Source organism: Phaenicophaeus curvirostris, chromosome 11 (genome assembly GCF_032191515.1).
Source record: "Phaenicophaeus curvirostris isolate KB17595 chromosome 11, BPBGC_Pcur_1.0, whole genome shotgun sequence".
NCBI lineage: Eukaryota > Metazoa > Chordata > Aves > Cuculiformes > Cuculidae > Phaenicophaeus > Phaenicophaeus curvirostris.
This window is the reverse complement of record NC_091402.1, coordinates 12,589,783-12,614,349: the sequence shown is the minus strand read 5'-3', so window position 1 is coordinate 12,614,349 and position 24,567 is coordinate 12,589,783. Positions and strand designations below refer to the sequence as shown.

The following is a 24,567-nucleotide window of genomic DNA, read 5'->3' as shown; positions in this document are numbered from 1 at the left end:
ACGCACATGGTTACTGCGCTCCGAGCTCGCCGCCGCGCCTTATATAGCCGCGCGGGGCCCTCTGGGTAACGGAGTCCCGGCGGCGCGGCGCCCCCGCCGAAGAACGCCCCGCGGGACTACAACTCCCGGCATGCCCCGCGGGGCCGGCCCGAGCAGCGGCTCCGCTGGCTCTCGGGGCTCTCCCGGGTTCGCAGCGCGGGGGTCGGTGCCGGCCCGGGGGCTCCGAGCTGCGTTTCGCTGCCACCTGCTCCGAGGGACAGCGGGACATCCCGCCGCCGCTCCAGCGGCCGCACGGCGGGAAACGCCATCCAGGAGAAATGAACACCTCGAAAATGCAGGTGTTGGCGCCGCTTGGGAAGCGCCGAGTCGCGGAGAGGTCACGCTTGAACCCTAGAGCTTAATTACTAGGCGCTGAGATTCCACAGGGTTATTTACGCGTCCCGGGGAAATTCAGTTTTTGGAAGATGGAAGCTTTTTGCTGAGCCCGGTCAGCTGTTGGAATCGCAGTAACGTGGGGTAAACCCGCTATTTTGCAGAACTGTTTGAAACTTTCGATAGTTTGAAATAGTTTGGATAGTTTGAAACTTTGAAACTTTCACTCAATTTCTTCTTCCCCAAGGTTCTCTGGCACAGGGATGCTGCTAAGGTAAAAGTCTGACTAGTGACAAGGTGCCTTAAGCCAGAATGACCAGAAGTGATAAAAAATAAGTCATATTTCCTTTTATTATGTTATGTAATTATTTGTCCTTAAAATATTAGTCAAGGTATATTTTCCACAATCATACTGCAATTCTATGCCCTCTGTAGGGTACACGTGGCTCTGTTTGGCAGCACAAAGTGCCTCCCTGGAGCAGATGCAGTGTTTATGCTGCAGAACTGCTGTATCACTTTAATTGGCATACGGTGAAGAAAACGCTTCCCTCCTCTCACTTCCACTCGCACCTTCCTGCTGCCTTAGGTGACATATAGGAAATGGTGTGTAACTGCTGCTGCCACGCTCATGGCTTGTTTCCCTCTGTACCACAGCATATTGCACCTAGAGAAAGAGAATGAGTCCAGATCAGCCAATGGTCTTATTCAACACAACCTGCCAGTATATAGATTCTTCATTAAAAAATGTCAGAGGCATTGTAATTATGGCTGTCAAGCAAAGAAACACAGAAGTTGAAGTCCAGGACTTAGGAACTTAAGTGTGGGTCAGTGGATAGAGTTCTGTGATTTTCATAAATTACTGCAATACTATACGCCATTACTCATCAGAAATTTGGCAGAATAATGGTGCCTAATATCATTAGATAATCCTAATGAACTCTTGTACAATCAAATCTAATCTCTGGAAGATTTTAGTGAGCTGAGGACAGTGAATGGCTAGAACATCAGGTGCACTTAGGCAGTGACGTGAGGTCTGCCACTAAAGCCAGTGGCAGAGCACTTTGCCTGCTGAATACCTTTAGTGGTTACACTAGCAGTACACCTTGAAATATCTTCATTATTGAGTGCTAAATAAGAGCAGCAGCAGTGCATTAAAACTTCCACGTAATGTAAGACATAGCTCTGAGGGCTTTCCCACAGAGAGAGGGTGAACGGGTCCCTCAGCCAAACCCAGCCTGACAGCATGAAGTTCTGTGAATACAGGATGCATCAGAGATGGCAGAAGAGATCTGGGGATATTCTGCTCTATCCAAGTCTACAAACCCTCAGTTCATTGTCTGAAGAATTGCATACATCTCTCATGCATATGTGATCTCAGTCACAGAAGAACACTGTGCAAGATTTTTTTTTTTTTTTTTTTTGCTATTGGAGAGCTCTGTTCTTTTCCTCATTTTTGAACTCTGGCCCATCACTACCTTATTTGTAGTAATTATGTGAATTCAACATTGATGAAAAATGTTAAGATGAAGTTTGAAGTCTTTCAGTTGCCAAGAATAAAAGCAATATTATCTTGTTTTATGCTTATAAATTTGCGATTAACTGTCGAATTCTTTGAACTATTTCAGCCAGAAAGCACTCCAGCCTGTTGGGTGAGTTTGCACATTTTTTGCCTCTGCTTTTGGTTCATCTGCACAAGCAGCAGCCTTGCAAGAAAAATTAGAACAGAAAATGTTCCAGGCAGCCACCAGGATTCTAAGGATCAAACTGTCTATTATTGCTCATGGCTGGTCTTCATGGTGAGGCAGAAGATCACAAAATCTTCTTGTCATCAGAGCTTTCCATACCACCCCTGCAGCACTAGGAGATGAAAAGAACTACTAATAATAGGGAAAAATGCTAGGCAACATCTCAGCTTTTCAGATAAGTGCTGAAAAGTTTCTTCTTTCTATAATGTTTTAATAACAGTGAAATCAGTATTTTAATCCTGAACCATGGCATACTCAGTGTGAGCAAAGAGAATAAGTAAACACTTTGTGGCAGAGGTTAGCTGCCTGTGAAGAAATTACTTAGGAGCACAAACATGAACAAATGACACCAGCAAGAGTTCTCAGAAATCCTCAGGATTACAAACTGCAAGTTGAATGTTGCTCAGAAGCAAACTGTAATTGTAATAATTTCATCTAATCTCCTGAGAGAATACAGGAGTATAAACCTTCTCAATGGATCAGAAATGATACGGCAAAGGAATTCTAGGAAAATGAGCAATGAGAATGAAAGATACACGAGAGAACTGTCCCAGCTCACTGGAAATTATCTGTTTTTCTTGAATTCCATCATTACACAGCCAGAATCCCATGGCTTTAATAAGGGGAAGTTATCCTAGCAGACTGTTTTCAGACCTAGGAGACTGTAGAATTTGGATATCTAGATTCTGCCATCATTTCAGTAAATTGCATTGGAAATTTGGAAGGAGAAAATAAGGTATATTTAATTTGCATTTTCATAGGGATTCATTAATGCAAGGGGCTATAACCACAGTTTCAACATAAAAGGAATGTTTACATTTTCTGACTCTGAAGCAGCAAGGGTTGATTTTATAATTAAATTTGTATTTGTTTTCTTGCTCTCTCTTGATTTTCTAAGTATGACACAGGGCAAGAGGGACTAATAATGGATAATTGAAATGCATCCTTGTGAATACTCCCAGCACTGTCATTTTACATGCAGTAAAATTTCATACAGCAAATATGGTTGAGTAGTGTTCCTTTCCAGTACTAAATCGAAACAGACAAACTCCTCCTTCACTACACTTATGCTTCTTTTTGCTGCATAGTCCTAATATGCATAGGGATAAAATATGTTAAATATTTTGAATTAGTATCCCTCAGAATGAGTAAAGAATTCTCTCAGCATAGTGGAGAACCCAGAAGATCCCTTCTGCTGACGGTCCTGAACAGAAGCTCCCACACAAAATATAGATTTACATGGTAGAGCACCAAAATCTCCAACAACTACAGTGAACAATAGGAAAAATGAAGGTAAACGAGGGCATTACCAGTTCCCTGTTGTAGAAGGTATTGACAGTGCTGGACTGAGACAGCTGATCACCATCTGCCTCAGGCTACGTACCTTGGCTGTGCAATGTGTACATGGGAACAAAAAAGCAGTGCACCCTTTCTGCCTGGGAATGAGCAGGCATCTGCACCTGCTACTCCTTCAGCTCCTTAGCAGGGGGACAGTGAGTAGGAAGGACCTTTGCTCTCATCACAGAGTCCCAGCCAGCTGAGCTGACACACAATGGAGTAGTAATTTGCTTCTTGCTACTTACAGCAAATTGCTACCTCTCCCAAGAGCAAAGCAGGAGGCCATTGTGCCTCTATAGAGTATGTTTCCATTCCTGACCTGCTTGGTTTTGCACACTAGCATGTTGCCATTCACCTGGCTTTGTACAAATTGATTCTCAGTTTCCTGAGCTGAAAATTCATGTAAAAATACTGCAGTAACAGGATTTGATGTTCACTTGGAAAGAAAAGCAGGTTTCTCCTTTTCCTCCTCCAGTGATATTTTTCCCACCTCCATAGTGATGTTTTTCGCTATAAAGGCTGTTTGTGTCATGCTTGGTAAAATCCATTTTTAAGCATGAAATATCAAAATCCTAGGATAGATACACAAACAGAAACGCACACAGAATTCACCATTTATTTTTTTCCTAAGTCTTTATTCTGAAATGATTCTGAGTTGCATTATCCCCCATTAATCGAGGAGGTGAGGGTTCTTTCAGGAGGAAGGCATGTACACCCTCTTATATTACATACTGCTATTGAACACAGTCAAAGGACCTTAGACCTGCACCTTGTATGAGTCTATGACATTAATGCCATCCACATGCTGTTGCCTGTCCTTCAGCTATAGTTCTGTGGCAGATATTTGCTGCAAAAGAAAGAAAGAAAGAAAGAACATACTTAAAATGCACAAGAATACTGCTGATGTGCTCCACCTGAGACCAGGGCCTTGAGAACACTCTCCTTGCTGCAAGTTACTAACAATGAGGGTTTACAAAAGGGCCAGTCCTCACTTCTGCTGTGCAATACCTATACAATTTGAACTTCCCCTTACTATGGATATTGCTGAATAACACGATTAGGCAACTACAGTAACCCCTAGTTGCAGTTTTTGATATCTCAAAGTGGGCATGCTTACAGGCAGCATCTGTATTTCCCTACGTTTTTCCCCGCAGAGTTGAAATGAGCAATAAACAACTGTGCTGTGCTGAGGGATTATATTGATGGATAGATAAGAAATTATTTTTGGGAAGACAGACCTATCTGCATTCATTTCATGTGCATATTTTTTCTTGAGGATGTTAATTGCAACAAGCGCTGGAGACGTATCTTGAATAAACCTGACTACCACATACATTAAATGCCATCCCTTGGGTGCCAGAGCGCCGGGTACCGCCTCTCTGCAAAAGCACAGGTCTGTGTGCTTTATTTAGACCATTTGCTTCAGCATCTGGTTATTTTTAGACCACAGAAAGGCAAACTTCACATCCCTCCTGGGAAGGGCTTTGGCAGGAGGCTGGGGCAGAACCTGAGGGGATGCATCCCAGGCTTCCTCTTCTCAAAATGCCACATACCCAGCAGGGCGAAACACAGTCCCCCCCGCCCAGGGATCTGCGTGCTGTGATGGGACAGTGATGGTGACACAAGAAGTAGTTGCTATTACATAGAATCATAGAATCATAGAATAACCAGGTTGGAAGAGACCCACCGGATCATCGAGTCCAACCGTTCCTATCAAACACTAAACTATTCCCCTCAGCACCTTGTCCACCCATGGGAAGGTGGACACCTCCAGGGAAGGTGACTCAACCACCTCCCTGGGCAGCCTGTTCCAGTACCCAGTGACGCTTTCTGTGAAGAATTTTTTCCTAATGTCCAGCCTAAACCTCCCCTGGCGGAGCTTGAGGCCATTCCCTCTTGTCCTGTCCCCTGTCACTTGGGAGAAGAGGCCAGCACCCTCCTCTCTACAACCTCCTTTCAGGTAGTTGTAGAGAGCAATGAGGTCACCCCTCAGCCTCCTCTTCTCCAGGCTAAACAACCCCAGCTCTCTCAGCCGCTCCCTGTAAGACCTGCTCTCCAGCCCCTTCACCAGCTTCATTGCTCTTCTCTGGACTCTCTCCAGAGCCTCAACATCCTTCTTGTGGTGAGGGCCCAGAACTGAACACAGTACTCGAGGAGCGGTCTCACCAGTGCCGAGTACAGAGGGAGGATGACCTCCCTGGACCTGCTGGTCACGCCGTTTCTGATACAAGCCAAGATGCCGTTGGCCTTCTTGGCCACCTGGGCCACTGCTGGCTCATGTTCAGTCGGATAGGAATGGTTGGGGGAATGGTTTAGTGTTAGACAGGAATGGTTGGACTCAATGATCTGGTGGGTCTCTTCCAACCTGGTTATTCTATGATTCTATGATTCTATGATTTAAGCTAAAGTAGAGCTGGGTTTTACCTAAGTACTTGTATTTTTTTTGAGTTAGAATGTCCCTCTCATAGCATGTTTTCTTCCAAGCAGTGTTTTTCCAGACACCGTTCACTGTTTGAAGATGATACCGCCTCGAGTTCAGTGTGATCCGTGCTGGACAGATGTGCCTGCTCCTCTAATCCTTTCTGTCTGCAGCCTTTCCCTGTCTCAAAGGCAAAGTCAGGCAGAGCTGGAACCAGCTCCAAATCAGCAAGAGCTTTGACTGTTGCGAAGTTCATAATAAAGTTAAAATGAAAAGTGATCGAATACGCATAAGACGTCTGGGAAAGTTTATCCATGTGCACGCGAGTGGGAAACGCATCCTGTCCCAGCTCCTGCACGGGAGCGATGGGGATGGCTCCCTGGCCCTCCCCGGGGCTGACGAAGGCTCTAGGTCGCCTCTAACCCCCCTCCAGCCCCGCCGCCCCCGGCTTCCCCCGGCTCACAGCGCGGCCCCCGCCCCGCATGGCGGCACCGCCCCCTCAGGCCGGCCCGTCACGTGACCGGCCGCCCCGCCAACATGGCTGCGCCCACGGGGCCCCGATGCCGCTTTCTCCTTCTGCTCTTCTCCCTCCTCCTTCGCCTGCTGGGGGCGGCGGCTGCCGGCGGGGACTGCGGGTGCAGCAGCAGCCGCCGGGGCGGCGCGGGGCGGGAGGCGGCGGCGCGGCGGTACTCGGCGCCGGGCGGCGGGCGGAGCGCGGGGCGCGGGCCGGTGAGCTGAGGGGCGAAGCGGGGAGGGCGTTAAGGGAGAGCGCCGGCCCGGCGGCTTCTGTGGAGAAACGCGGGAGACGGCCGAGTCGCGGCCTTCCCCGGCCGAGCGCGGGTGCCCTTCGGCTGGGCCCGTCTCGCTTTGCTGCGTGGGGGACCCGAAGCGTCTCCCTGGCCGTTCGGGAGCTCCTGGGCGTGGGAAAATGTCTGTGTCTTGATGTGCCTGTGTCCCCGTGGCCTTCCCTGCGTTTGTCCGGCAGGCCTCCCCGCGCTTTTAGCTGGGGAACGCTAGGAATAAGTGTGCCAGAGGGCTCCGTCTGTGCCCCACGGCCAGGGAGGGGGCAGCGCTGCCGGTGCCGCCCTGGCTCGCTGAGTACCGGGGCTGCTGTGGCGCTGGTTCCCCTGACCCATCTCTTCCACGTCTGTGTCAGCGTCAGTGAACTGAAACAGACTAATGGGTCCCCTGTTTCAGCCAAGTTATCATTTATGTATCCATAGCTAGGTGTCCTTTCAGGTTCTCTGCAAGTCTTTTAAATGCCTTATTCCTTTCTACTTTTGCTGTTGCTCTCCTCAAACGCCATTCTAAGATGAGCATGGTTCTTTGTTGAAGGCAGTCCCTAAAGTTTGATAGGAATGGTTGGACTCGATGATCCAGTGAGTCTTTTTCAACCTGGTGATTCTATGATTCTAAAGTGGGTTGATGTCCTATGATGGTGCCTATTGTGGAGGAACAAGACTTTTTATATCACTGGAGACCAAATACCTGACTAAATGAGCTATGTTCACTTATTAGTAATGGGAGTCCTGTTTCATTTCATGAAAAGTGCAAGTAAAATTTGACAGACAAAAATTATATCACAGCAGATTTAGATCTTGTTCTTATGTGAGGTGGCTTGCAAATAGTAAAAATGTGAGCGGGCTGCCTCTCTTTGTTCAGCCTGGAGAAGAAAAGGCTCCAGGGAGACCTTAGAGCAGCCTTCCAATACCTGTAAGGGGCTACAAGAAAGCTGGGGAGGGACTTTTTACAAGGGCATGTAATGATAGAGTGAGGGGGGAATGACTTTAAATTGGAAGGGGAAAGATTTAGATTAGACATCAGGAAGAAATTCCTCCTGATAAGGATGGTGAGGTGCTGGCACAGATTGCCCAGGGAAGCTGTGAATGCCACCTTTCTGGAGATGTTCAGAGCCAGGTTGAATGGGGTCTTGAGCAGCTTGGTCTAGTGGGAGGTGTCCCTGCTCATGGCAGGGGGTGGAACTGGGTGGGCTTTAATGTTCCTTCCAACCCAAACCGTTCTATGAATCTGTGATTCTATTTCCACTACACGTTTAGAAATGGGGAGCTAGTACTTTTTTGGGTCTGCTCTACCATAATACTTTAAACATAAATATGATTGTAGGCAAATGCAGTCCCTTTTGTTGAAATTGAGATGTAAGGACAATAAACTGCATGCACTAGTTAAGTAACAGTGTGAAGATACAGGAAATTATTATTGCCCACTCTGTTACAGTAAATCACCTAATACAATAAATTATGTAATTGTCAACCTCTCCTGCTGGATTTCTGTCTCCATAGTTCACCTTCAATATGTGTTAGAGATTAGTTCCTCAGTGTTGGCGACTTGTATTTTTAAAACTATGTTAAAGCTGCTTAATTAATAATATGAATGTGGTTTCTGGATGTGTTATCTGTCCTTCACTCAGTGTTGTATTCCACTGTTCTCAGTTGAACGATGCTGTCAGACTTGCCTCCTATGGTGTAGCATGTCTATAAAGCTGGCTATCAAAGGAAGGTCCTGTTTCTAAAGAGGATGTAGAGTGGTGAAATGAGTCTTGGTAGCTGAGGATAATCCTGTGGAATCAATAATTGCTATCAGTTGGACACATTGGTGCACATAGCAGAAGTCTCCGTTTTAACTGCGTGAGGCCTGCAAAAGCAGCAGGTTCATAAGGAAGCCTTAGGATGCTCGTGGCTGAACATACACTGGTATTTTTATTGAGACTTTTCAGGTTTTGGAAATGAATGTTAGGCTGTAAAGCGAGAGTTAATTTTTCAGATGCTTTTAGACAGCAGCTTGCTAGTGAGCTCTGAATCTTGCCTTGAAGACCTCTTCAAGGAGTTGTTTTAGTTTCAGTGGGTTGGAAGGAGATTGGAAGGAAGGAAGCAGTGCAACTTAGTACCATGTTGTCATTCCCTAAATACTAAAAAATATAAGCAAATTTATCCTAAAGCCCTTTTATGGATTCAATTAAAGACAAGCCCTTTTATGGATTCAATTAAAGACAATCTGTAAGTGCTCAGATTCTTTTTGCCTGAGAAGGAAGTTATGAGGATGCAGCTAGCTTCACATGTGGTTAGTTCAAAGGGAAAAGTATTTGTAGCATTTCTTACAGGCCTGTTGCAAGTTGTGTGAGTTTTAAGTGTTGCTGGGGGAGATCCAAGCAAAATGAGAGACCTATCGTGGAAAAGAAACAATGAAATTTGGTATGTAAGGTTGTATCAAATACGCTTAATTCCCTTAAGAGTAGGGGGATGTACTAGGTAGCTGATGTGAACTTATTTACGGATAATTTGATATGCTGCTGGTGATGTAACTACATAAATAAGAGCAAACTCCACAAGCTGGAACATAACTAATAAATCTTTTAGTCTTCCTGTCAGTGTGGGCATCCAGATAAACCATTTTGGTGAAAACATCCAATTTGATGAAGAGAATATCGTAAAGTAAGAAAAAACCTGAAAACATCCAACTATGGATGAGTCAAGGTCCTAAACTCTAGGCTGTGCTTTGAAATGACTCTATGTGTGAAGTTCACGTTCAGTTAAACATCTAAATGATGTTACATTAAGTTCACATTTTTACAACCCTGTATCTGCAGATTGGCTACTCTTAATATACATGTTGCATACTCTAAAAGACGTGTTGAATACTATGTTATTCTGCTATACATATGTGGAATTTTGTTTCAATTCCCATACATTTAAATCCCAGGCTTCTTTTTTTCTGCCAGAATTTAAACTACACTTCTGGAGTAGTGTTAGAATTATGCTACAGTGGAAACTTCTCTCTTAATAAATATTTCTGTTGCTAGACTCCTATGTCCTGCATACCAAACATCAGGGTTTTGCAATAAAAAAACCCTAATGCTGCTGTCTCTTGGAACTGGCTTTGCTCATCTTGGATTCTGTTACTGGTCCACCTCCTTGAGCTCTTTGAGTAGCGTGTGATCACAGATCAGTGGAAGGATATGTCTAGGTGCAGTATGATATGCCAGATTATCTTCCACAATGGATCTCTGTGTCAGTGCTGGATGGCTTTTTTTTGTGAGCTCACCCACTCACAAACCTCTGATCATTGCCAGAGGAGGGATGAGGTGGCTGAATTCAGCAAGAGTTAGGGAGTGAAGGTAGCTAAGGAATGCTGAAAAGAAAGGGGAGGAAGTTTTCGTCTCCAGTTCTTTCATCTATTGTTGGTGAATTGGGTAACACGGCAAGCTAGCTTTTAGGCAGTCAGTCCTTGAAATACAGCCTGCCCTTTAGGCAGCTGTTACATAGCCTAAGCTGTCATACTTCATTCCAGCACAAGCTCCTGAGCAGGGATCGGGGATGCTCTTGATTTTTGGGTGAGGAGTGCATTGCTCAGTCTGTGGGATTTAGAGGGCTCTCAGGAAACATCTGATGAGATGCAACAAGACCTCTGCAGCCTTTCTCTTCCTGGTAAGAGCCCACTGAAGCTGAGGGAAAATGTCTTGTTTTTCTGGAAACTGGCTGAGGCCTTAAAGGAAAAACGTCGTATTGAAAGAGTTAAAATGTTATTCTGTTACTGGTCCTTTAGTTCTGAAGCTTGAGCCTCTTGCCCAAGGTCAGTCTTGCAGAGGAGAGCAATGTAACTGACTTGAAAGTTTGTATCATCTCTGGTACCCGGAACAACAGGTGCTGTGTCTACCTGCTGGTTAGCAGCAGGGTTGGTAATAAAACGCTGCACGTGTCTCCTATTATATGAAAAACCATGTGTTGTTAGGATGCAAACAAGCATAGGCTTGTCCACAAAAGAGCAATTTATAGTTTCATAATGTTCAGATTCTTCCTTGATGCATCAAGCTTCCTAGGAGCGGAGTGAAATGCCTTAATTCCTCATCGGAAAATGAGTAGAAAGGACTTCACATTGTTTCTTGGCTCTTAGGAACAGTAGGGGAAACATGTTACTCCTTATCATAGCAAAGCATGACCCTCTACAAAAGTTCTAAACTAGCCAGACTTCATGTAGAAAGGGTTGGAAATGGGGATTTTGTTCTCAGTTTAAGTTCTCTTGCTATTTCTTCCAAACAGGTGGTGATCAAGATGCCACTGTTGCTGTTTTGTTGTGCAGTTTTTGTCAGTGAAATGCTGCTCAAAGCGAAATCACCTCCAAAGATGAGATGGAGGAGGAGTAAAACTGATAGACTTTTCAGTCTTTCATTTTCATAAACTTCTGTGTGGTGTTTTCTCTGCAGATGGTCGCTATTCCAGGAGGTGTGTTCACAATGGGCACTGATGAGCCTGAAATACAGCAAGATGGAGAATGGCCTGCCAGAAGAGTCCACATTAACAGTTTCTACATGGATCAGTACGAGGTCAGCAATGAAGAGTTTGAGAGATTTGTGAATTCTACTGGGTACGTTACTGAGGTAAGCTGGAAGGGTCTACAGTCTCCTCCCATCCTTGTTTGTGTTGCAACAATCCCTCTTAAAAACCTTAACTTCTCTGTTTTTGGGGTTTTTTTTGTTTGGCTTTTTTTTGTTTTTGATGTATGTACTGTAGGGAGAAAATTGTCTTTGCTGGCTGCCTATGGGTCTGAAAGTGTATTTGGATGTATACTGTTACGTTTAGTAAGTGTCTTGATGTCTGAACTAATATCTTCCCCTGCAGTGTGACTGAGGCAGCCTAGGTGAAGCTAACAGATGGCTGAAGATGTCTATGCAGGGCTTTTTGGGGTTTTTTGTAGTAGTTTGGGTTTTTTTGTGACCTTTGTGTCCCAGGGCATCTTTGTACCAGTGCAAGAGTATTGTTAGATTTTACCTTATTTTAGAGGAACAGGAGAGAAAGCATTTAAGCTGTAATGGCTGAGGACTCTGCAGGCTAGTTCACCACAGCTACTTGCTAATGAGCTAAGCAATAGAAAGCGCTCCTGTCTAAAGAAGATATAATAGCAAGTATAATAATAGTTTTGTTAGTGGGAACAATGGATTAAGAAAGAATATGTTAAGGTTCTTCCAAGAAAGAAGCTACCTGTGCCTTAGACTTTGAGCTTTCCTGACAGTTGACTGTTCCTACACAACTTTTATAAAAACCTGACAGGCCTTTTATGCAAATGAGAGCCTCAGTAATGATCAGGTCTCAAAGGAGGCACTTGGTTGAATTCATGTGATAACCTGGTTCTCATTTGGAAGACAGGATTGTTCTGGTTGGATGAAGGGCTTCTTTTATCTACAGCACTATTTCTGTTTTTAAGTTCTTAGCTTAATAATTATGAAAAAAAGGTTGCTTAACAATTTTGAGTTTGAACAGAGCATACTTGTTGCAAACAGCTTCTGGAATGAGCACATGAGCAGTGGTATTGAAGTCTAGCTTTGCACTAGATGGAGTCTGTTTCAGGCAGCGCTTCATGGCTCTGCTGGTTTATTTGGGTACTTCATTTACCTTTTCTCCCTTCCTTCCTCATATGGGGCCCCCTTTTATGCTGGGTTTGGAAAAATAAAGTTGGAGTTAGAGTAAACAGCACTGGTTCTGCAGTTTTTTTGTTTGTTTTTTTTTTTTTAAGGATGCAACTGAGCTGTTTTTTGTGTATTTAAATAATTTCTACATTATTTACTGTGGGTAAATGGAGCCAACCTACTTGATTTCATTTTATTAAGGGCTAGACTGAACTCCTGTGGCAAATGAAAACAGAAAATAAATAGAAAGCTGAAGGAAAAAAAAACCCTCCAGATATACAGCTATCTTGTTGAACCAAAAGTATTTTTAAACAAGCTTGATGGAGGCTGTCACACTCCAGTCTGAGGGTCTTTTAGATGATAAACCTGTTTGCCTCTGTGTTGGTCTCGAAGACTTGCCAAGTGACAGAAGTCAAGTATTTCTTCCCTTTCCTGTCTGAAACTGAATGTATAAAGATTATGGTCATATGCTAAAATTTCTTGCAGTTTGGGTGGTGAATGGGATCTTTCAAACTGTGCTTCTTGAAGAGTTCTGAGCATGCATAAGCAGCTCATGGCAATCATTCTCAGTCTTTGTGTGCCTATAATAAAACAAAGAAATTGAGAAGCACAAACGTGTTGAATTCTGAAAGCATGTTTTGACTTCCCTAGTATATCAATTCACTTAGTTTACAAAGGAAAAGAAGCCCTGTCTTGGTATAGTGTACTGTAATTTATTGAAATAATTTGTGTTTTTTTTCTTTTGGCTTTATATAATGCTAGGTTATAATGACTGGGTTACTTTTCTATTGTTGTTGTAACAACACTTTAAAACACAGTGTTAGTGATGATGAAAAGCAGTAAGTGACAAGGCTTAAGTCTTTAATTGTAATTCCAAAAGGAAGAATAAGAGAAATGAAATATGGCCTTGAATGTTAGATTATTGATGTTAGCATTTTAAAGCTGTTCAGACAATTGGAACTGCCTTTTTAATTAATAGAAGTAAAAACATTTGCAGAAGCTCTGCAAGCTGCTATCTGTCCAGTGGCTGTTGAAGAACAATGGCATCCAGAGATAAAATGTCTTCTTGTCTGCTCCAAAGTAGCTTCCTTGAAAGAAAACTTAAAATTACTGTTCCTTGTCCTGAATAAGATAATGCTCTAAATGTGAGTATCATTTTAAGAATAACATTCCTTTGATAATACAGTTGAATCTTTTGTTTTTTTTTCTATAGGCAGAGAAATTTGGCGATTCCTTTGTGTTTGAGGGAATGCTGAGTGAAGAAGTGAAAGCTGACATCCACCAGGCAGTGAGTAACACAGCAGGGTAAAACTTAGCAGTCACTGGGGCAGATATTACAGCAGTAATAGCTATACTGTGACGTTCCCAAAGCGATGTCAAAAACTGGGGTTTATGGAGGGAAGTTTTGCCTAGAATAATAGAGTCCCTCAAGTGTAGAGGGTTTACAGTCTATTCTCTGTTCTCTTTTTTTTTTTTTTAAAAAAAAACCCCAAGCAGTTAAGAAATCTGCTTCTGATTAGCAAAAGTTAGTAGCAACCCCTTCTTGTTCTTTTTTTGCCTCCTAAATTAGACAGATATCTGCACCGCTAATTACAGTCTTAAATAAGGCTGTGCATTTGTCTTGTAACACAGCAATGCTTTGGAAATTCAGATGTCAGTAGTGTCTCTCCTGAGTGATGTGCTGTGTAGGCAAAGACAGGGAGTACTTCTGGCTCCAGGAGCATACGTACATGTGACTGACACGCTCTGCCAATACAGTCTTATGTCCAAAGTGGGTAAATCCCGGATCCTACTGATTTAAGAAAGTCAGGATAATCTGTATGTCTGATATGGTAGCGTTGCTTGCATGAGTATTTTTTCTAGGTTAACTAGAGACAAATATTCCAAAGTAGTGCCATTTCTATGGCAGATCTGAGCCTTTAAGACTCCTTATAATGTCACAAATGGCTGAAGTTTACTGTGCTTCTATCATCTGTATAGAGATCCTGTATGTCTTGCTGTTTTTTCAGTTCCCCTCATCTGATGAGCCTTCATAGCGAGCCTGGTAGGTGCAGTGCTGGTTAAGCTGGAGCTGATCCAGCTTTTGTGTTAAGTGGAAGTGGATATTGACTTATTTATTTATTTATTTTCCGTAAGTTTGACAGCCAGGCTTCCCTGCCCCCCTTTCCTCTTTTTGTTGTGAATGTCTTGCTGAGCCTTTCTTAGGCTTTGTTTACCACCTCCTTAAGCTTAACAGGTCACTTAACCTTTACAGCTCCTGATAGTAAGTAGATTATATCTTGTCATCTTCTGGATGAATTTATCTGCTTTGAGGAGAGGTTTGAACAAGATGGCATCCTGAGGTCCCTCCCTGTCAGAATTATCCTCATGTGAGACAAACACACTGCGTTTCTGAATTTCTTGTCCCATGCCTTTATAAAGGTCTTGGAAATTAAGCGTTCTGGCGTGTGTAGTGTGGCAGCTATGGGCGTGTGTGGCTTAAAGTTGCATTTACTCTGGATGAGAATGTCTGTTTTTGTGGCTCATTTTCTTTTGGATAGGCAAGGCTGATTTGACTCATTCTGTAGCTGCCTGAATGAACATAGGGAAGCAGGATGTTCACAAGGAATAAGATACTAACAGGACTGAAACTGTGTATCTCTTGACAAGAGTTAGCTTGACATAAGTATTAAGTGAAACCTCACCTATAAAGCAGCACAGCTTTTTCTTTGAAGGTAGAATATATGCAGATGAGTTCAACTCATCTTCACAGCAGAGAATTCACCTGTCAGTGTCTTTTTTTTCTGCCCTAGTTTTGTGATGCAGAAATTCCTAAATCAGGCTTTCTATTTTCAAACAAACAAGCAAACCCTGAGATTGTTGGGTGTGTGTAAGCTCAGTCTTGGCTTTTTTTTATAAACAAATACAGAGCTTTGGGAGCCCCTTTCTTGGGTGTGTCAGCCAAATTTTGAAGTCTTGGCTGTAATGCTAACAGAACAAGTATTATACCAGAGAGCTGGAATGGAGCCTGCACTGGTCTCTTTGGCTGCTTTTTTTGTGAAGGTCTTCTGTATTTGTTAAAAGTAAACTCTAGGAGACTATTCTTCTGCAATGTTTCCAGTATTTATTATTAGGTTATTTTGCTAATTACTGGCATGCAAAGCATTACTAGAATAGACACAGAGAAAGATTGTACTAATTATTTTAGTGAAATGATCTTGAGAATAGTGCCTGTCTGCCTTGGAGTTTGGCACTTCTTAACTTTATGCTGATGCTGGGGACAAACTTATGTTCTAAAACATTGTAATATTGTGAGGAACTGAAAAAGAAACTGGAAACTACTTTTCTTTCTCCTGTCTGCCTGCCCCCTTGCCAGATACATACCATGAAATCCAGCTTTTTGCAAGGAACTTCTCTTTGCAGGGAGAAGGTGTCAAAAGGCAGCTCAGTGGTAGAGAAAAAAAAATTCTGGAGATACAGCTTAGAATTTTATCTGTATTTACTTCTGCTTGTGGTATGTGACTTCTTGAATTATAACCATAAGCATGAAAGGCGGAAATAAGATACAAACGTTGTTGTGTTACTGATACTGGAAATCCCCCCCCCGCCAAACTGATGGGAGAAAGAACTGTATTTTTACTTGACTCAGATGTGTTCTGATAAGGCTTTTCTCTAGTTGAAGCATGGGGGTGCTCGATGCAGATGTGAATAGGGGGAAGAGCAACAGGAATGTGTATATTGGAAGTAGTATTTCATATGCAGCAAAAGAATTGGGGAAAGGTGAAAGCGAAGAAATTGAACTAAATGGTATATAACAGCTTCTATAATAAATGAGATGCACGTGTCTGGGAATATCTGGGGGTTTTGCTCCATTTGGCCAGTTTAGCTTCTCTTAAGCCAGACAAATTTATCTTAGGCCCTCAAAGGAAGCAGACAGCTAAATTGGAGGTGGGGCTGGTGAAAGCTAATGCAGGAGAAAACCAGCCTAGTATGTAGAACAATTGTTGGAGCTTTGGGTGTGCATTTCCTGGAGGTGAGGTGGTTTGCTAGATAGTCACTGCTACAGGAATGTAGGTTGGACATAACTCTTCTCTGGAAGGGAAGCAGCAAAAAGGGGTGTAGCAGTCAATGACTGAATTGTTCTAGATTTCTGGGAACGTGAGGTTTAGTTTTGGCCTCTAAGTTTTCATAGCTTCACTTATTACAATTGGTTCTCAGACTTGCAGATGAAAACTGACTACTAATTACTGCATCTGTTATAGCTATTAAGTTATAGCCGTTCTTGGGTACTTGGCCTTTGGTGTAGATGTCATAGGTAAAACACAGCCTAGAGTTGCCAATGTCTTGGCTCTTGGAGGTTATTTTTTTCTTTCCTTCTCTTTTGAGAGAATGTGGGGAAATCAAGAAAACTCAAAATTTAGAGATCTTGCAGTTCTTATTTTATGATGAAACTATTTTCCTGCTCTTTATCTCCCTGTATGAGTTTAAGGAGGAAATAGAGAGGGGAAAATGCACGTCCAGTGCTATTATTCCGTAGCATTGTAAAATGCCATTTATTTTCCATTTATATGGCATTTTAATATATTCTAGCACAAAAAGCATGGGGATTGTGTCTGTGAAATGAGAAGGTACTGAGGTGTGCTTGACAGTGGTAGGTAAGCTTTGAGAGTTCTTGCAAATAACGGCAATAGTTTTGCTTGCTGTGCAGCTACCATGAAAACAGTAAACAGGATAGCACTTTCCGAGACAGGAGTATAGCATAACTTGGATTTGCTCACTGAAGAGTAGTGGGAACATTTTTATTCTTGGATTGTGGAAGATTACAAAATTAGTTTTTGCTACTAGGCAGATCAAGGCTGCAGTGAGGAGGCTGAAAGCACACAAATCTGTATCCTGCCTTTGTCTTTAGGAGGTATTGAACAAATTGGTCTGAGAAGGCAATACAATTAGTTCACTGGCAGTCTTGAGCAAATACTATTAAGGAGATCTGGTCTAGAGCTATTGGATGCTACTTTCATCCCTGTTTGTGTGGAAACCTCTACAGTGGTAGAGCTGTGCAATTTACCTATTTATAGCAGTGCCTCTAGCTTGTAGCTGAAGTGCCATAGTCCCATTCTAAAAACAACAAAACCATGCATTTCAAATGAGGTTCCTTCATAAAAATCAAATGCTAGTTTCCAATTAGGTTTAAAATCTTTTCTCTTAACTGGTGACTTAAATATGTTTATACTTATTCTGTAAAGCTGCTGCCTTTTTGCAGTGCTGCAATTTCAAACTACTTGAAAATATTGGGACTTAACTCAATGCAAACAATATCAATATTAAACAGAAACCCTTATTTCTTTCATTTCTGAGCTAATGAAGGAGGCTGGAAACCTTAGAAAGTAAGAATGAAAAGAGATTCTTATGTAATTAGAGCTTTTGGGGAGCTGGGACTTGTAATTGGTATAATAAATAGCATGGGACTCGCAGTAGTGTTGCAGAAGCTGGCAGCATCAAGTATTAGTTATCTTCTGGAAAAAGTACTCAACTGTCTACTTCTAAACTGTTTCAGTGTGCTTAATTACTGATTTGGTGGAGAATTTGACAATCACGTTTCAGTTCAGTTTATGTACATAATTATAGAAGGTTTGTTCTTCCCTGCAGAGTATTTTCAAGTACAAATATGAATTATAGATGCATATGTAGATTGTCTCCCTAATGCAGCTGCTATGACAACCTTGATAACTGGCTAAGAGAAGTCTATTCTTTGTCTTGAGCCTTGAAGCACTGTTCACTTGCACACTATTTACATTGCAATGTCTCCCTGACTCTGTTACAGCTGTTTCAACTTAAACACAAGCCCGTTGCTATAGAGATGATATACTGCGTAGAAATAGGTCACGTTTGTCCCCTTTTCGGTGTGCCGATAAAAAGGAGAAGCAGAGCTGCAGACTGGCAAAGGTGAACAGGGAGTGTGCATCTGCTGGAGGGCTTTCCTTGCATTTGGAAATGGCATTAAAATTGAGTGGGACCACTAGTCAGTGGCTCCAGTTTGTTTCAAACTGCTCCTTATAGTGTGATGTGTTCTGAATCCACTGCAAAGCTGAACTGTAGAAGGGCTAAGCTTTGTCTCAGCCCTCCACTGACTTCCCTCTGACCTACAGCAGGACTTCATGAAGGCAGGGGCAAAAGCCAGCCAGAATGCTGTGTGGGTAAGCGTCAGCTGAGGTCTGTGCTGTGCTCATGTAGCAGCCCAGAATAGCTGCTGCTCGCTGATGTCTGGGACTGCTGAATCATGATCCTGATGCTCGATTGATCTGTTCATACCCATGGTTCACTTCTGCAGGCAGGTGTAGATTGAAGTTACCCGTTTTGCAGGCAATGCCTGGTTGGCAGAGTGGGCTCCTGTACTGCAAAGGGAAGGAGTTGCTGTAGTGATTTACATGCTTGGGAGCTGCATGTGCAAGGTGGGACAGAGATCTCTGCACTGCATCTTAGTGAGGGAAGACGTTTCTGAGGGTTGTTGGGAGGGTACACTAACGCTAATTAGAAAAATAGATGTAAAGTTACTTGTGACCACAGGACTCTGCCTAATGTGATTATTCTTTTTGTGGTTTCTGAGGAGGAAATGACAGTGGCTCATCTGTTGCACAGTAATTGTTCTTATTTCTTAAACTCCCTGCCCTACTAAAAATGTTCTATTTTCTCTCTGCCTTTTTCTTCAGTAGTTCATTAATCAGCCATTCAGAGTTTGGGATGTGGCTTAGAGGAGGAAAAATTGTCAGAGATTATGTGTATCTGCCTTAATGTGGATAAAATAAAACCTTACAAAAAAAATATATTCCTTATTGAATAACACGCTTTTTCCTTGTGTGCTACCAGTGCTAACAATGAGGGTGTCCAGACCCTTGAAGGTATTTCCCAGAGCTAATGCTTCATAACTTCCCTGCTTCCAGCTGATACACCCATTGCTTTTGCAGCTGAGAGGATGCTTTTGCAACTTAAAGATGTACAGTGCTTAATGCAAGCTGGTTCAAACAAGTGCTAACCTATTAAGTCAATTCCTGAAACCAGTGTGCACATCTTTCTTTAAAAATCCACTGCTTAATAAGTGTTTTCCAAACTTAGGCTACTTTTCACTCAGAAAATCTCTTTTTAGACAGCTGACTCCTAATTTGTGAAGGTTCTTACTCTGCAATAACTTTTGCTTCTTCCGGATGCTTGTCTTGACCTAGAGTGCACATGTCTTATTATAGTAAAATAGCATTATAATGCTTTAAGCACATAAAAAAAAAGATGTTTGGTGCTACATGTCTGAACAACAGCATGAATTTGTCATCATCTTATGGGCCTGACTTAAGGTTAAATTTTACAGCTTTTTTATTTCAAGTGACTTGCTGCATGTTAGAAGTGGAATTAGAGCCGAGGTCAGCTACGCAGTTGAATTTATTTTTAGTATTTCTTCTAATGGATAAATGTGATTGGAATTTAAAATTTGGAGCTAAAGTGAGGGTTTATGTTTGTTTAACATGACCAGTGCCATGTTAATTGCAACACTAATATGAATGTTCTCAGAGTTATTGGCTGGGGTTTTTTGTGTACGTGTTTTTACTGTACTGCTTTTGCAGTCCCAGTAACAGTGTAATACTGACAATGAAATTGACTTTCCTGATATTCACCCCTTTATCTTTTCTATGTATATTTAGGAATTTTCCTCAAGATAATTGTGAAGTAATATAAAAATCTTGAAATTACCAGTTAATGGAGCAATTAAAGTTAGGATATCCCAGCCTACTTTGAAAAAAAAATGGAATACTTAAAACTTGGGATTTTGTGCAGGCTGATAGTGGGAGTATAGGCTTCAGTTCTGTGAATTGCTTCATTTGAGTGGAAAACTTGTAGGCTGAAGTTAACCATTAGTAGATCTTCCCCGTATTGTCAGATCATGTTTGTTCTTCGCAGCACTATGAAACTGTGGTAAGCAGAACAATGAGTTCTTAAATTTTAATCCTGGAGCAGAAAGCTGGATAATCTAAATTTTCAGCTGGATCAGACCAAAACAAGCCTTGGGTTTCTCTGCCTCTCAACTATGCTTTGCTCCTAGAACCGCTAGTCCTTATGTATTGAGCCAGTTGTGTAACGTTTGCAGAGCACTTATGTTTAACCAATTCCATTACAAGTGATAGGCCATGCTGTCAAGAGTTAATAAAAATGAAGGCTATATTGTTCTTTAATTCATTATCTCTTCAAGATCTACTCTGCAGCATATGCTGCTATTTTTACAAAATGAGTCTGTTGCCAGTCTACAGAACACATTTTGGAGTGAAGCGTGAGAATGCTAAGCATTATGAAAGTAACTAAGCTCATTACTGGCAAGGGAGAGCTTTGCCGTATTAACTGTGATGTTGTAATATCTGTCTAATTAGCTCTTCTACTAATTAGATTTAGAGCAATTAAAAGCTTTAAAGACTTCTGAAGTTTTTTTGAAAGGACTGTAAATTTCAGGTATACAACTTTCTCTTTTGGAAGGAACATCTCGGTGCATGCTCACTGGTGTCACTGGCAGACTTAGATTAGTTTCCAATTAATTATTGAAGGCTGCACGTAGTCTGTCACTGTTATCACTGTCCTAGTACTATACACGTAACTTCTCTAAAGATCTGGGTGTTCTGCAAAGACTGGCAGCCATTTGGTGTTCAGTTCAGCAGAGCCAGAAACAGAAGACATGCACACATAGTGCTCTCATGCGGAGAGATTATATTTTTCTTGGTTTAAAATAAACCATTCTGATTGAAAGCATCTGCTTTTTCCTTTGCATAAGAGAAGTATTTTCCCAAATTTAAGTCTTCTAAATCTTAAGTCTTTGCTGTCTCCTGCAGAGATTTTTATCCAAAAAACCCAGCAGTTTAATTTAAGAAAAGTATTGTGCTTAAAACTACTGTGAAGAAGTCTTACTCATGACCTTTCATATTCAAAGAAAGCCTTCAGCAAATAGCACTGCAGCTCTCTTATTTTCCTCAGAGCTGTGAAATTCTAACTTTGGATTTCTGTCCCATCTTAAGTATAGATTAAAACTCAAAATATACAAGGAACTGGTTAAATCAGACTAGTTTTATATCTGTTTAGCAGCTTGGCCATTCTGAGTCTTCAGTGCTACAAGAATTGGGCAGAGTATCTCTCTGAATGAGGATCCCATCTTTGCGTTTGAAAGCACAGCAACAGAGCTGTAGTTGCTTGAAAGACTTCAAATACTTCTCATGCCTTTTTTGAAAAGGGCAGGGGCTCCAGTTGTAAGGAGAGTGTCGTTGGCTTTGTTAGATACTGACTCAGAATTATGTGGCTGGTGTTGTCAATTTATATGCTTGGAGATCATAAAGCAGGATATTTAAGAAGTGTCACCTCCATTTAGATGGAGAACACACAGACAGAACATTTTATTCAGTGGGAAGCTGCTGAGACCATCTTTATTTCTTTTGTAGTTAACATTGGTGTCTTTTCTTCACTCACCTTGGAAGAGAGAACATAAGAAACCTGTGTGTAGATGGCTTCTGAGCCTGGAGGTGTCCTGCAGCGAGTTCAGGGATTCCAGCACTCTCAGCTAGAGCTCACAAGAGCTGTGGGCTCTTCAGCTGAGCTTAAGCCACCCACTCAGTAGCTTTAGTCCATGATTGCTATTGATTTACAGTGAACTTTTAGGTGAAGTACCCAGAGGTATGCTGTAGGCAAAATCTGTGTGTGATGATGGGAGAAGAGTGAAAAACTGTCATGGGAGCAAAAACTGATCTGATGGTTCAAAAATGAGGTAATATGTCTTCGTGTATTAGCAACGTTTCTGTTTCTTAGGCACTACATTCTATTTTGCTACTGAAACATTCAAATGAGCGATCTAATATATAGTTTGGACCAGAGGATCTTTTAATGTTGTATTGTTGTCATAGGTAATTTTTTCTCTCACACAGGTGGAATTATGTATTAAATGCTTATCAGTGCTGAAGGATGCAGCTTCTTCCTAGAAGCTTATTTTAAAATTGTTTAACTGGGCTGATGTTCTGTCTCCCAGGTACTGGATTTCAGTGATATTTACTTTTGGTCTTTCTTATGAAGGATATGAAGAGTTGAAGAATAACACTCCTGGCACAATTCCTACCTATGTGTATAACACTTTACAAAGTTGGGTTAGCAGCATGGCAAATAGAAATAAATATTCTACTTCTTACCTTTACTGTCTTGTGAGTGTGGAAAGCTGAGGGGCAGTAGAGAGGGCAGAAGTTGCTCAAAACCAGTATTAGAGTAGCATCTGGATCTCCTGTGTTTAGGGCGAAGCAAACTGGTAGGTTGTTTGACTCTGAAAGAATTGGAGGCTTATTTATTTTGATATTTGGTCATTGTGGAAATTATCTCTGTAATAGGAGTACTTTGGAAGCAAGCACTCAAACTGCTGGAAAAAACACACTGTTGATGGTTAGCATAAGTGTTCTTTTTCGCCTTAATTTTCTGGAAGAACCTATTATTGAGATAAGCATTTCTAAGGTAATGCGAATCAATAGAATGGTTAAACATGCTGTGCACTGACCTTAGCTTTGAAGCAGACTTAACAGAAGAAATCCTTAATGCATGTATTCCAGCAATAATTCTTTTGTATTGCAGAACCAAATTGGAGGCCTTCGTTAGAGAAGATGTTACAACATATATTTTGTCTGCTTTGTGTTGCTCAGCAAACCCACTGAAAGAAAAAAAAAAGGCTTCACTTAACTTGTGTGGCTTTTCTGTCTCCACCTTCTGGAAGCTGATAGCAAATAGTTTAATATCAGCTTACTGAGTTAATTAACTGGAAAGCAGATGTGTTTCAAGATGTGTGTTTTGACCATAGTTAAAGGATGTCATCAGGATTTTGTTTCAGTGATTCCAAAACACTGAGTCTATGGAGCAAATAAGTGGGATGAAAATCCCCTTTAAGCCAAAACTCCTTTGTATCTACTAACTCTGCAGACTGTCAGACTGAAGTCAGCCAGGAGGTTAGCTGGTTTAACTGTACCGTGGGCCTACTGTTGTAAGAGAACTGAGTAAAACTGATGTTCCAGCTGACCTCTTCCATTCATTACCATCTGAATGTTCTTGGCAAATGTTTTCAGGGGTGAGGAATTCTAACTGAGAATTTGTGAGGGGACAATCTGATCCACCACAGGTAGTGGGCTGAAGACTGTGCCTTCAAAGAGAATAAACTGTGCCTTGTGTCAGAACTGCAGATGAGAAAATGCAGAAGGGAAGGAGAGGCAGCCAGAGGGCAGTACTGCAGAAAAGTATGCTCAGGATTTCATCTCCCTCTTGCTTGCTTTCGGGCTGTTATTTTCTTTGTGCTGTTCCGTACCTTGGGCTATTCCCTGGCCCAGCAATATGGTAATGTGGATCAAATAATTATCCTGGTTTGTCCGAGATTATTTGGAACATAATAGATCAATTGGCTGCAGGCAGAGCCATGACCTGTGAGTGATCTTTGTAGCCTGTTGCCATGTGGTGATTTTTCACAATTGCCTTTAGCTGGGAATTCAAGTTGTTTTCCCTGGCCGTTCTTGTCCCATTTCAGGTTGCAGCTGCTCCCTGGTGGTTGCCTGTGAAGGGAGCCGATTGGAAGCACCCTGAAGGTCCCGACTCTAATATCTCTGACAGGTAAGCTATAAATGGCCATTCAGGTATAACACGCAGAGCTTGTAAATATACCTGTAAACAAGGACCAGGTATGGTGGTGCAAGAAAGGGTTTTTAATGAGCAACCTACTTGCTGCTGCTTCTGTGACTGTTTTCACATTTTCTAGTGTGCTGAATGCACTATTTCGTGGTCGTATGTTCAACGGCATAGCAGTGTTTCAAAAAGGTCTATAAGCACTTCCTGCAAAGAGTAAAGAGACCATGTTGGAATGTGCTTCAGTGTGTTGTTTATTCACATTTATACATCAGCAGTGAAATGAAGTCGATCTTTAGAGGATCAGCAACTTCAGAGCATTCAGTGCAGATGGGGTTTTGGAGAGGAAGACTAAACACTAACTGCAGGCATACTCTAGGAGTCTGTGTAGTACAGACTCCATCTGGGATTTGGAGGCCTATCTCTCTGGCAGCAGATGACTGAAGAGTTTGGAGCTTTTTAATGTATTCTGATTTTGTAGGCTGTTTATCGTGGAAAATCAGTTGTGACTTTAACTAGAACCTCTAAATGCTTTGGAAAGCTGTATTTTTTTTATTAGCCTATAGTTAGTGCTGTGCTTTGCTGCTATGAACTTTGAAATTTGCTGATCTATGTCTTTATATGATCTCTTCCAT

At 42.0% G+C, this 24,567-nt stretch overlaps 1 protein-coding gene across 1 annotated transcript in view; it reads left to right on the top strand.

Annotated features, from left to right (window-relative positions):
* The first annotated feature begins 6,411 nt into the window (after positions 1 to 6,411).
* The window catches only part of SUMF1 (sulfatase modifying factor 1), a 31,693-nt gene continuing 13,537 nt past the window's right edge, over positions 6,412 to 24,567 (top strand). The window contains exons 1-4 of the mRNA XM_069866134.1: positions 6,412 to 6,603; positions 11,093 to 11,266; positions 13,506 to 13,580; positions 23,838 to 23,920. Coding sequence (XP_069722235.1) covers positions 6,412 to 6,603; positions 11,093 to 11,266; positions 13,506 to 13,580; positions 23,838 to 23,920 — 524 coding nt within the window. The remainder of the gene's footprint in view (positions 6,604 to 11,092; positions 11,267 to 13,505; positions 13,581 to 23,837; positions 23,921 to 24,567) is intronic.